This window comes from Malus sylvestris, chromosome 1 (assembly GCF_916048215.2).
Source record: "Malus sylvestris chromosome 1, drMalSylv7.2, whole genome shotgun sequence".
NCBI classification, from domain to species: domain Eukaryota; kingdom Viridiplantae; phylum Streptophyta; class Magnoliopsida; order Rosales; family Rosaceae; genus Malus; species Malus sylvestris.
In genome coordinates, this window is record NC_062260.1 from 17,183,301 (window position 1) to 17,197,426 (window position 14,126).

General features: G+C 37.0%; 1 protein-coding gene and 1 long non-coding RNA gene across 2 annotated transcripts; one reads left to right on the top strand and one right to left on the bottom strand.

The window, feature by feature from the left end:
• Positions 1 to 7,661: 7,661 nt before the first annotated feature.
• Positions 7,662 to 11,026, top strand: LOC126623740 (uncharacterized). Its single transcript, XR_007623864.1, has 3 exons — positions 7,662 to 8,240; positions 8,330 to 8,403; positions 9,109 to 11,026. It is a non-coding gene; the product is annotated as an uncharacterized LOC126623740 (long non-coding RNA).
• Positions 11,027 to 11,154: 128 nt separating this feature from the next.
• On the bottom strand, positions 11,155 to 13,168 carry LOC126623733 (cytochrome P450 78A9-like). The gene is made up of 2 exons (XM_050292715.1): positions 12,059 to 13,168; positions 11,155 to 11,982 (listed from the first exon to the last, which is right to left on the bottom strand). The coding sequence occupies exons 1-2, from the start codon at positions 13,040 to 13,042 to the stop codon at positions 11,356 to 11,358; spliced, it is 1,611 nt and encodes a 536-aa protein (XP_050148672.1). The 5' UTR covers positions 13,043 to 13,168; the 3' UTR covers positions 11,155 to 11,355.
• Positions 13,169 to 14,126: the final 958 nt, after the last annotated feature.

Below are 14,126 nucleotides of genomic sequence, written 5' to 3' on the forward strand. Positions count from 1 at the left end.
TTTTTTTAAACTAAAACTTCCGTTTGGTAATTATGTTTAGTTCTTAAAAAAAATTGAAAAAGCTAATTTTTAAATTATCATTTTTTCTTAAAATTGAAAGTTGTTATCAAACAAGTTTTTAATTTTTAGTTTTTAAAAAAATGAAAATTGAAAACAAAATAGTTATTCTTAACTTTTTTATGTATTTATATATAAGCGATTTTACGTGTCCCCAACTACATATAAAAACTAGTGAAGTAAAGAACTTTTGAAGGTTCAAATTTTGTAGAAAAGTTAGTACCTCGTTAGCATTGCAACAACACTTTGAGAGAGCAAGATATTGGAATACTCAGGGAAGGAGCACTCTCTCAAAATATTTTATGTGTTTGGCTTGTATCTTCCGTATATCGTTAGACACAGGGATACATGCAATTGGGGACAACAAACTCTTAACCTCAAATTTGACCCAAAAAAAAAAAATTAAATAAATGTTGTTGTCAAATTATGGATAAAGTAAAATTTTGAAATAATAATATGCATTAATTTTTTTTTTCTCTTAATTATTGGCAAGTGGGGATTTAATTATTGATTTAAGGAACGGTAATTAATGGGTACCACAAGTGACAAGTCAATAACAAGCATCCCATCTCATCCAAAATAGTGATTGGATTAAAACATGAACAAACCAAGAACACCCATCACATGTATTTTATTTAATTCTTCATCTTCTTCTGCCTCATCCACACTAAAACGGCATCCAAATTGTTTTGTTTTTGTTCTGCACAATCCAAGCAATTTTGTTTCTTGCGTTTATCTTTCTTTTACCAGTCAAAATCTGTGTCTGGGAATTCAGAGCAAGCATTAGTCGGAGACTCTTGCGGCTATGATTAAATCAATTAATTAAGTCTTGTTAACTATTAATTATAATTACAGTAGGGTGGTCCTCATACTTCTATATGAAGAGAAAGGCTCGAAATACTGTTCGATAGATCATTGTCGTTGGCTCCATTTGTTTTCATCAACTGTCTTAATTGCATGAGCCAAATGAACGACAACAACTCATCAGCATCTTACACGCAAGGCGTCACTGTTGATTTTTGCTTTTGCTCCCGACATTTTCCTGGGTTTAAGGCCCATACGGTCTTTAAAATTTAGGTTAAATAGGTAAGGCTGATTGTTACTCATACTGTATGTGGTGCTAGCATAGCATATCTTTCGCTTCAACATACATAAACAGGTAGGCTTGAAGTATCTACATATATCTGGGGGAGAGATTGCTCCATTTGCCTGGCATCTTCTTACTCCCACTTTTTAGAAAAATTATTGCGTAATAGTTGGAAACTAACTTATTTTATAACGTGTAACCCCATTTCATATCATATTGTAACTTGAACTACATATAAAATTTACTTTGAAACAAAATTTTAAAATAAAATGCTCAAAAAACAACGTAAAGCAATTGCAATCCGTCAACTGTATATGCCTCGTTTGGTATAGAAGATTTGATTGGGTTGAAATGGAGAATTTTTTATATTTCATGTATATATATTGAAGGAAGAAATGAAAATTTTTTGTCCAACTTAGAGGTAGACAATGAATTACTCATGAATAAAACTTATTCATTCTAATATCTCTCAATACGGTGGGATTAGAAAGAAGAAGTTTCTTGCATGTTTAATTTTCTTTTAATCCCTCAACATGGAAGATCGTTCTCCTCTTTCGTTACATACAATTTAGAGTGTTATTCATGTAAGAATATGAGAAAAAAATTCACATCACTTAGAGACCAAACCATGTAAGAGCTTATAACTTATAAAAAGTAGCTACTCCCTACATTGCTAATTAATTTTACAATAAAACCTCAACTTTCTTCGATGCATTGCAATCCAGTCCAAGACATCAAAATCTTTATGAGAATACGCATGAGGATCTCAAAGTCATATAATGAGTCTAGAATAAAAAAATCATAAATAAGTGCTTAAAAAAGTTTCCCGTCGCACATACGTAGCTATTTAGGGCCTTTTATTGGGAATATTTATATATCAAAAAACTGTATGTGACAACTGTGGAGTTGATTTGACGTAGGAAAACCAAATAATCCGCTATAATAAAATAACTGTTTTAAAAGACCGAATTCTATTTGCACCAAAGAAATTTAAGCATAACAGTATATATATATGTGTGTGTGTGTGTATGTGTGTAAAAGCGACCAGTTCCTATTGCGTATCATGTTATATTTACTGGTGACGCCTTCTTAACCTATGGCTTCCCACCAGCTGATGCTCTTTGTGAATAAATAATCCATTAGCTTAGCCACATTTACATGAATAATAATAACTAATATTGTTTAATTAAATTAATTAATTTGACACATAGTTGACATCAATGGAACAATGTACTTGTCTGTTTCACACTTGCCAACGAAATTTGATTAGTTTCCCGGTCCATGATTGTAACATTAGGGTAGTAATCTCGAGGTCAATACCCTATTACAAAATATGTTATTAGATGAAGCCTACACATAAATATAAAATATTTAATAAGAAAAAAAATATATATAGAAGAGGGAAGTTGAAAAGGAGAAAACTTATGTGAGACTCAACTTGCCACTGAACAATGCCTAATGGCACTACGATTCAATCAAAATTTGACGTGTGGTTAAATTTAACTACAATTTCCTATTTACATAAAAACTGAAAAATATTATTTCCAATCTTAAAACAAATAAAACAAAAACCCACCCAGATTTCCTCCACTGGAAAAGCCTGGAAAATAAACTTTAACATGTGTTGATTAGTTTCCTAAGTAAGGGATGTTTGTTGCATTCATCACATTCCTCCAGTTTATGTGTTAAATCTCTTTTGTCTCCATGGAACTGAAACCCCATCACTTCATGTTTTCTCTCAATGGATTAATTGGAATTGTATAGACTTTGGTCATGAACAGGATTACATATGATTTGACCTGGATTTGTTTTCTTTTGTTTTTTTATTTTTTTCCAATGATGAACCATTTTCTGCAAACACAAAATATTTCTCCTTTATTTTTCAAAAATTGGGCTAACCATGAAAGGAAAATCTATGATAATGGAAAATATATAGCTTATTCCCTCAAAGTTTAGTCTAACAATACCGACTTCGGCACCAACGAGGGAGGGGTGAATTCTCAGGTGGAGGAGTGCTCTGATTGGGTGATTGAAGTCTATTCTTAATTTTACTAAACTTTATAATATATTTTCAGTTTTTATGTAATTGTGAAATCTTTAAAAGGTAAACTATAACTATGAAATCATAATTAAATCTTGCCACATGTCAAATTTTGATTGAGTTGTAGTGCCATTAGGCATTGTCTAGTGGCACTTTAAGCACCACATAAGTTTTTTCTCGTTGGAAGGGGGGAGAGAGAACCTACTTAGGGGAGGTTTTTATTTTTATTTTTATTTCTTAAAGTTAAAGATATGCGATGATGACATGTGGATGGTGTTAGAAAATGAGTATTGTCAACCTAGTTGCCTCTTAGCTCCATTTTTTTTGGGGGGGGGGGGGGTGGTGTTTAGAGGAGTTTTGTCCGAGGAAATAATATCTCCTAAGGTTAAGGAATTAATATTGTAATCTGATTCTTATTGTATTTCTGATTTGTAAGATCCCTACTTGTACGTTAAGCTTACACGCTTGTATATGTTAGCCTTTGTGCTATGAATAGAATTATCAAGTTTATATTTTCTACAAATGCGGAAAGAGAAAATGACACACCCCAACCCAGAATGTCCACTAGGACTCCGAATCGAGCTATGTTGACCGACACCTGGAGGGTGACGAAGCCATAAGGTGTGATGATGTGTGAAATGTGAATAAATTTAAAATTAAAAGTGTCTATATACCTAAGCACGCAGTGAGTAGGTTTGGACCCATTTCACGCGTGATACAGAGCATAAGTAAAGTACAGTAAGGTAAGATAATGATTATACCATCAAAATGAGTCACATGAACTGGGAAGTGCCACAAATCCTCGTCGATACGAAAATTTTCTACTAGAACCTGGAGGGGTGCAAAAATAGAAAGTGTGAGTGAGCGACACAAAGATTTCCAAAATCAATTCAATTGTCAAGGGTAATAGCTCCTCGCCGTAGAATATGTATGATTGACGGAAAATGATACTATGTATAAGTATGAAATCAAATGCATACTAACAGTAAATTCAAAAGTATAACACGACACAACATCTCATCAGCATTTGAATAATCATTTGTTTAATAACTCATACTAGCACGCACGTCAGAGTCACCTCTAATGACCTACACGACTATTCTCATATCTCATCAATCAATGCTAGCCCATAGCAATTAATGCTAGCTCATAAGTCGGAGTCACCTCTAGTGACATGTACAACTATAATCATATCTCATCAATCAATGCTAGCTCATAATGCTAGCTCATAAGTCGGAGTCACCTCTAGTGACCTGTACGACTATAATCATATCTCATCAATCAATGCTAGCTCATAAGTCAATCTAGCCAGAGTCACCTAAAGTGACATGTACGGCACCGCACCTGCACACGAGTCGGAACCACCTAAGGTGGTCTGTACGACAGGACTGGGTGTAAATATATATTTATATATATTTACACTCAAGTGATACGATCACGTGAAGACTGTGCAAATAATCACAGGTCACCTACGAGTTGGAGCCACCTATAGTGGTCTGTACGACAAGACTGTACACCTACCTTGGATCCATGGTGAGCGTAAGCTGCGGGAGGTGAACATCACGTGAAGGACTGTGCACTGGCCACGGGCGGCGGCACTAACACCGGGGTGCAGATTTATGTGCTCTAAATGCATCTAATACAATATGTACGACTCATGGGCAACATGTACGACAAGTTCGGAGTTGCCTAAAACATAAATGTAGTCATATCATAATCCCATCATTTCAACTAATACTATATACTCACTTGAACTTACCTGTGCATCATGCGTTCACCTTTGCACTTCAGAGCGTTTACCTTTAATTATGTGCAAGTAACATACATATGGATATACCAGGATGTAAATCCGAAATTCAACCATCTCATAATATTTACAAATATATAAATATATATACAAATGGCATAAAATGCATAAGCTGTATTGCCCCACTCCCGAACTATTTACCTTCGGAAATAATTATCGGTAATAAGCCAAACTAAACATTAGTTTAATTAACTATCATTACTAACTATTTTTCACTTCGGTGTTACGATTCTTCACACATTGATTTATAACCAACATTTAACCATTAAAACATAATGTTAAATCTCAATTTTCCACCAATCTCCTTCACATTGCTCAATTTCCCAAACAAGGTTATTGTCTCGATTATTTAGTCTTATTTATTGTATGGCTGCATCTAACGACTCGCTAGACTGCCTACATACCCTAAACATAGATCAAGTCATTCGTAGTTCACAGTAATTATATGAATTATTCAATTTATAAACGTTGTGAAATTATCAATCACATATATGTATATACGATAGAAAGGAAAAAACCCACTCACCTCAGGCCCACACTTTGATTCTCTAGCACGCACATCAAGGCGTCTCGAACGACTGGCACCTTATACTTGTGGCCAAGTCCAATTTGGCCGAGAAAAGCTCCAATTGTCTCGAAACCCGTTGGAACCCTAGAAATTTGGTGGCCTCGATCCACCCCCTCCAGTGCTCCGCCGCCCCAACCAAGGCTTTGGACCTGTTCCTGGGTTCATGAAGAGTCGACCCATGGTGGTGGTCGACGGTGGTAGCTTCAGAAACGGCCAGTCGCCGCCGTGGTGTCCTCGGAGCCTCTCGGTGAGAATCATCACGAATCCAAGCCCATTTCCTTCAATTCAGAAGTGGAAATGGTAGAGGGATGGTCTTAGAGTCGTTTAAGAGTGGTGGCGATGATCAATTTACCGAGAAATCGCAGAAATCGACGTCAAGGTGAAATATGGAAACGAATCGAGTCACGGGTCAAGGGAAACCCGGTTTCCCCCCCTCTTTCCTCATTCTCTCTCATGCCCTTCTTTCCTTTCTTTCTGATTGGCCCTCCTATCCTCTCTCTTCTCTCCATTCGCCACCATCTTCCCTCCTTTTCCTCCTGAAACTCTCTCTCTCCTTCTCCGATTGGGCTATTATGCCCAGTCTCTCTTCTCGCCCAATATAGCAATACCTATGAAAATATATAAAATAATAAATGGAACTCCTTCAAAACGTACTTCCCAGATTTATTGTTCCGTAAAAATTTAACCGTAACTCCAAATTCACTTCTTCATGCGTTTATGCGTTCGTATCATCGAGTACTTCAGGAATACACTAAGAGAATATTTAGTACATCTCACAACACGTAGGTCAATGAAAGTCAAAACTTTCCGCCTCTAGGGCATTTTCGTAAATTCACATTTTAAAATTTATAAAATTTGGGACGGGTTGTCACAGAAAAACAACAAAATTTAGTTTGTGCGAAATTAAATTACTGTTCGTCATTTTATTTTGTATAAAAGATCAAATTATATTTTCACTCTCTTTTAATGAACAAGCAAAATTTTGTTAATAGGTAATTTAGATAATAAACCTGACTATGTTGCTAAAATTATGCCAAATTGAAAGGTCTAGGTCAAGTAAATGAAAGTGCATACGTTGCATGAAAAACAATGTTTGAACAAGTTACAAAAGTTGAAATTTATTGAACAACAGTTACTAGCGGTATAAGGGAAGTAGTCAAACTTCTAATAAAACATGCAAGAAATCTTGATTATCTAACACGGGACTTTAAATTCACATCGTTACATCACAATCCGTTCGACTTTAGTTATGAATAGTTTAGTTAGATTAGTTCATCGTAAAGAAAATATGTATGACCGGTGTGAAAGGTCTGTCCACACGCTCAAAGAGATTAGTGACCAAAAGTTGGGAATGATGATATGTGAATATTTACTATATCTTTCGGTGCATAACATGCACCAGATAAACGAAGAGGTGGATATTTGATTTCAAAACTAAAAATTAAACCTAAAAAGTCTAGATAAAACAGTATCCGTCTTTAAATAAATTAATGAGGGGTAAAGGGAGCTAGATAAAGAGTGAAGGGGAACACTTATATTCACAGGGACGGACCAACTTGGTGCTTAAGTTAAATGTTGATTATTGTTTACCAAATAAGTTGGAACATTTCGATTTTAAGGGGTTTGGAGTGTTGTGTGTTCAGCCACGGGCCCAGTCCACATCATGGTTCAGGAACATGATTGTTTGACAAATGTGAACCCTGATGTCTATCAGGTTGTCTACTCCAGGATGTGTCTAATAATATATGATCTGAAGAAATCTTATTCATCACGAAATGCATTTTTCAGGTAGCTAGAAAAAGACGTTGTTTGCTCATAACAGGTAAAGGTTTGCTTCTTGCGGTAGAAATCGAAGGTCTGGTACTCTATAATCATGCTCTCATTGTTGACTATATTGTAGATACTCTAGGAGATTTGTAATTTATTGTAATCTTACGATTCTGTTCTTTTATCTTTTATAATTACGTATCTTATAGACTAAGGCTTATGTGTCTATATATTGTAAACTCTAGAGGATGAATAAACCAACGAAGTATTCAATGAATTTTATGGTATCAGAGTTATGGAACGAGTTTGTAATGCCACAAGATGCACTACAAAAAAAATAATGGTCTAAGAGCACAATTGATTTGTGCCCTTTTCAATTTCATTGAGCACATATGTGTATTTGTGCTTTTAAATGTCATAGAACACAAAAACTATCTCAAATGTGTCTCCTAAATAAAAGGGCACCTTAATTGGTGTCTTCAAGAAAGTGTGTTTGTGCCTATTAAAATTTGAGCACACAAAATTGTGTCACTGTGTATGGATATCAATAATCATAATTTTTTATTAATTTACAAACACACATAAAAATATTTTGCTGCATTTTGGTTTAATATATTTAAATCATTTGGTCTTAAAAACACAATGTTCGTGTCTTCCTACCACACCCACACCCACACCCACACCCCACTCAGCCTTTTCATACTCTCTATCATCTTTCTCCCTTACTTTCTTCTTCCACTCGTCCTCCCTCATATTCTTTCTCACCTCTGTCTCTCTCTCCAACTCCCTTTCTCTCACTTCCTTCCCCAAATCAAATCATGGCGGCTCTTGAGCTCCATCATCGCCAGAAACCTTTGGCAGGAACCTTCCGCAGGTCATCCCCACAAGAAAGCTTCTCCTTGAGGGTTCTAAGGTATTGTGATCATTGGATACTATCTAAGGAAGTGCATGTTTGGTATCGTTGTTACTTGGTAATATGATAGAAAATATGAACTAATGTAGGAAGCTACAAGAAAGGCTCAAGACCAGGCTGCAGAACGAGTGCAATGTCTAGAGGAAGATCTGGCAAAGACCAGGTATACAAAGTTATTAACTTCCTTCCTCAGAGATCTTTTATTGTATTCTTAATTATGCTTTTCATACGTGCACGTCTCTTGGTATTTATCTAAATTTTTTACCTCTTGTCAATTTTTTGAATAGTTATTATTGTCATAATCTTGGCGCCTACTATTATTCTGACTTGTTACAATAGTCGAGCGGATTAGAACAGAGGCAGTTTTGCTCTCTTTTTTGGTTAGTTTGTTATAAGCTCTGTCAACCTCATGTATTTAGTTGCTTATTCAAGAAGAAAACACGAATTAACAATAACTACTAGGAATTGGCTTTACTTTCATAGAAGAAAACATGTATTAGCAATTGTTGTCTTCATTATTCGTATGAATTGATTGTCTGTATAACTAAATTGTAAAAGCTTGTTTGTAATATTTGAAATTTTTTTTTAATATTTTACCTATTGGGCACACAAACAAAACTTTGCTAACATGGCTTGGAAAAGTCAGTGTTGTCAAAACTGTCAGAATTGAGACACAAAAGAACCCCTATTTGTGCTTAGCATTTGGGCACAAAACATCCTATTGTGTGCTATCATCAAAGGCAACGCCTATAGAGGACACAAATAGAAATATAATTGTTGCACTGTTGCTATTGGTCTATGGGCACAATTGTTGATGCTTTTTTGCCTCAGATAATTTATTGTTCGCAGTGCTCGTATTTTTTTGTAGTGATGGGTGGATCCTCTTGACCCCATGCAATGATGGTGGGTCTCTTGGCTCTGCGGTTTAGGTGAGTCTCTTGGCTCCACGTGGTTGTTAATGTGTGGATCTCTCACGTTTGACCCACTAATTGGATCCTAGTGAGGGGGCGTGTTGAAATATACCACATTGGCAGGATGAGGGAGAAAAGAAGAGTTTAAATATCTTAATCCTACTCCCAACTAATACCAAGGCAGTTTGTGGTAAAAGTTGACACTTGTCGAACTATGCTGGTGATAATTAACAAGTTGGGAACAATATCGGTATTGTTGGAAGCTCGTCTCTCTGATAACTTAACTTGTCAATTCTTTGGATAGTATGCTCTTGGTTATATATACCGTTGAGAGTGTGAATATAATGTTGGAAAAATAAGAAACTTTGCATATTCTTATAAAGAGTTGGATGACACACTTTCTGTATTGTCAAGTGATTTATAAAATCTATTTGTCTAATGGTATATTGTTATATTGTTATATTGTCCGTCAACTGAACATATGTCTCCAATTGTAAGGGTCCAAAATCGCTTAAAGGGTTGTGGTCCTGTGGACAACAAAAGCCACATTATTTTAGGGAATTGTTATTAGCACTTCAAAAATATCATTCTACACTCCAAACTTTCTATATTAGGAAAGAAAAATACATTTGTGAGGAGTGTAGAATGAGATTTTTGAAGTGCCAATAACACTTCCCTTATTTTAAGGTCAAAATTTTATATAGCCCAGCAGAGGCAGCCCCAGTGCACGCCTACCCCTCACAAATTTGTACATTGAAAAAAATATTAAGGGTCATTATCATTCTTTGATTAATATTAATGTGATTTAATTTAATTAATTAATTAACTGTTGTTTGAGTGTTGACTCATTCACCGGAAAAAGTCACAATATATATGAACTTTTCTCAGAAGATACATAGAATAGTTTATCTATTTCAAAGATTTATTTCTATGTAGTACGTACAATAATAGATTGATTTCGAACTATGTGGTGGTTTAGGCTTTAGTGGAAAGGGTAAAAGCTAGGGGTTAAAGGCATTAGTTGGTCTCTCAAAATACCATTATTCATAAATTTAGCCCTCTCAAAATTATGTTGTTCTAGTGGTGTGAGAGGTAAGGGGCTAAAACGTATTAGGTAATTAGTTTTCATTGACAATTAATTTCTTCTTAAATTGAGTCTTGAAGAGCCTTGGACAGGAGCGGGGACTAAACTGCCCCCTTGGAGAGCCATGGCATGAGCTATTTATCCTAAGCTAGATATGTCCGATTAGAAATTAAATTTTGTTTTATTTTTTGAAGTTAATAACACTTTTGACTAGGTTAGTTTGCATACATTAAATACTCTCTAAGAAATACCGATTAGGTTTCAACTCTACAAAAGTCTCTTTGAACCAAGTTTTTCCATTAACCATTGTAAGATATGTTACTATGTAAAACAAATTAATTGATCTCAAACTATATAGTATTTGAAGCTTAACGAAATACCAATTAAATTTTGAACCTTATAAATAGGGCTTATTTGGAAGTGTTTTTAGAATGACTAAAAGTACTTTTAGTAAAATTGTTTTTGAAACCGATCTTTATTAAAAATCCAAGTAGATCCTAGAAAAAAGCACTTCAAGTGCTTCCTACAAGACGCACTAGATATGTGTTCTTGCAGGAAGCACTTCAAGTGCTTTTGGAACCCAAAATCAATTTCACCAAAAGCACTTTCAGTCTTTTTAAAAACTTCCAAATGAGCCTGTAATCTCTTTGAACCAAGTTTTGCCATGAACCCTTGTTTGAATATCATTATATATTTTTGATACTAATAAAAAGAATTGTTAGTTTCACATTTTTAGAACTCTCTTGTATAAAATGAGAATATAGAATGAGAATGAGATGTGACGCTCTTATAATATTGTAAAATATGTTACGTCGACCTGTTCGGTTTAAAAATCTAGTGCTCGACTACAAAATGATTTTATTTAGCACTACTCTATTGATACTATAGAAGTAAGAATGCATGCATGTAAATGCTGGTCTTTAGGAAACTCAAACTTGTATTGATTTTCACCATTACTTACATAAATTAAGATTTAACCTACCTTGGCATCCAAGATAGTGACAGACCTAGACAACATATCCAAACAAGTAAAGGGTATATGCCCTTTGAATCATTAACCCCCTGCACAAACCTCTTTCACTTTTACTTTCTTCTTCTTTTACTACTACTACTAAAAGCTTCAGTGAGCTACGTTTAACCTGGGGCGCACTTTTGCAACCAGAGGGTTCGCCATCTCACACGACAGCTTCAGCACCTCCGATAAGTCCACGGTATTCCCATCCAACGGTTGCCATTCGTACTCGTGTAACAGCGAAGCTATCCAAAACGTCACCGTCGTCAATCCCAGAGCCTTTCCCGGGCAAGTCCGCCTACCCGACCCAAACGGTGCAAGCCTAAGATCCGAGCCGAAAACGGAAAACTCCTGCTCTCCTTCCCGGGCTACAAACCTCTCGGGCTCAAACTCCAGTGGGTTCGCCCAGACTTCCGGGTCCCGCGAAATGGCCCACATATTCACCATGGCTGTGGTCCCCGCGGGCACATGATACCCATCTATCGTTGTTTCTGTGATCGCCAGGCGGGCCCAAGATAAAAGTGGGCCCGGTGGGTGCATCCTCAAGACCTCTTTCACCACAGCCGTCAGATACACCAGCTGGGAGATATCTGTCTCATCGACGGCTCGTGACCTGCCAACAACTTTGTCTAGCTCGTCGTGGACCGTCGATTGGACTTGGGGATGCAGAACCATCCTCGCCAGAATCCACTCGATCAGAACCGCCACCGTGTCCGTCCCTCTAAATATCATTTCCTATACAGCAAACGACAGCGTTTAGATAAAAGAAGATTTTATATAAATATCGGGAGAGAGCGATTTAAATTCGTACCCAAAGAACGGCGATCATATCGGAGTCGGACAACTTATCAGGTCCTTGGAGGGAAAGCAGGACGTCGACAAAGTCAGGGGCCTTTTCGTCTTTTTCGGATTTGAGACCGGTTCGGTGCTCGGAAATGATTTTGGAGACGAACCGGTTCACCTTGGGGACGAGATTGGAGCATCTAAACCGGATTTTCTGGGCATCAAAACCGGCCAACCAGGGAAGATGATCGGACCAATTTAACATACCCAACAAATCGTAGCCTTCGTCGACCAACCCCTTGAGCTCCTCGACCTCATTGTCCACGGAGCCGAATTCGAGCTCGTACTTCCTGCCAAAAACAGAGCACATCATGTTGTTCAGCGACGCCCGCTTGATCACGTCACGAACCGCCAGTTTCTCCTTGTGGGTTCCGAACATTGCCGCCATTTGAGAAGCTATGTCCCTCCTCTGGGCCTCGGAGGCCTTAATTTGCTTGGGGGAGAAGAGGTGGGTGGCGGAGATACGCCTGAGGGTCCTCCAGTAGACGCCGTAGGGGGCGAACCCGATGGCCCGGTTGAACATAAGGGAGTAGGCGGATTCCTTGACGGGGCGGTCGGCGAAGACGGAGCTGTTGAGGATTTCTCTGGCGACGTCGGGGTGGCACGTGACCACGACTCTAGTTTGGCCGAGGCTGAAGGCCATGAGGCGCGCGGCGTTGAGGGATAGGGCGGCGGAGGCGATTTTGCGGTGGGCCAGGGAGGTCATGAGGGACATGCTGCCTATGAGAGGCAGACCTCTGGGCCCCGGAATGGTGTTCTTTTTCGAGAAGGGGCCGATTGTTTTGATGTTGCGGCCCCATGCTGGGCCGCCCGGGTGACACCAGTAAATTAGAGAGGTGAGAAGCCATGTGAGGGAGACGATGAGAAGCGTGCATGCAATGCTTTCGAAAGAGAAAGCTCTGCATTTGGAGGCCAGGGCAAATAACCATAGGCTTTCTATCTCTGTTTTCATGGCGGAATTGTAGATTGTAGAGAGAGAGAGAGAGAGAGAGAGAGAGAGAGTAGGGGGTAGGCTTCCTTTTGCAGTGAGAAAAAGGAAGGGAAGGAGGAGTGGCTTTTGAGTTTGAACCAAGAACTAGCTGATTGATGGGGCTATATATAGGAAAGATATGGTGCATATTTTTTCTGGCTTGGATTATGAATTTCTTTTTTTATTTGATACGAAGACATTCTTTTGTAAGGAAATGAAAGATCGTTGTAGGAGAATAAAAGATCGGGTTTTTTTTTTTTTTTAATACATCGATATTTTTACATTAAAAAAATTGAGAGTTTGGTTAAACAACATAATGGACAATCTAATTTGGTATTGAATTCTTCATCCACGAGATTCAAATATAAGACCTCTCATTTCTAAATGAATAGTACTACTACCAGACCGTAATACTAAATGACAATAAAATGTCACATTGAGTAGTTTAAAAAAAATAAAATCTTTTTCTTCAAAAAATAATGAAATTTGTCGCTCAAAAATGAAGAAGTATATCATCAAATTCTAAAAATAAATTTTAGAGTAAAAACCTAAACATGTGAAAAAAAAGAAAAAAATTGAAAGAAACATGAAAAGTAAATAGAAAACCGTTATACTGAAGAGTGGGAGCGTAGAGGTTCTAAGTTTATAACTGAAAGAAGTTATTTTTTTATTAAATTTTGTTCTAATAAAATTAGGGAGGGGAAATATTTGGGAGATACGCCGCAAGATGTGCACGACACTATTTTGCTCCATGACCTGGGCAGGTTTGTCTTGTCGGTTGGAATTACAACAAAGAACAATTAAGTTGAGAGGAGATTTTTCAGTGTTCAAATTAAGATGTGGTACACCACATTTCACAATATAAATGACGAAATATTTATGTTAATAAATTAACAACGAATAACTCGTAGTCGTATCTTTTTAAGAGATTACTCTATTTGTTTAGTAATTGTATGAACAACTTAATCACTAGGTCAACTTGACTCGCGCCAGGATTTCATCCCTCCTTTCCCTTGACTTTGATTTCAGTTCGGGTTGTTGGTTAAAGCTTAGAACATAAATATTT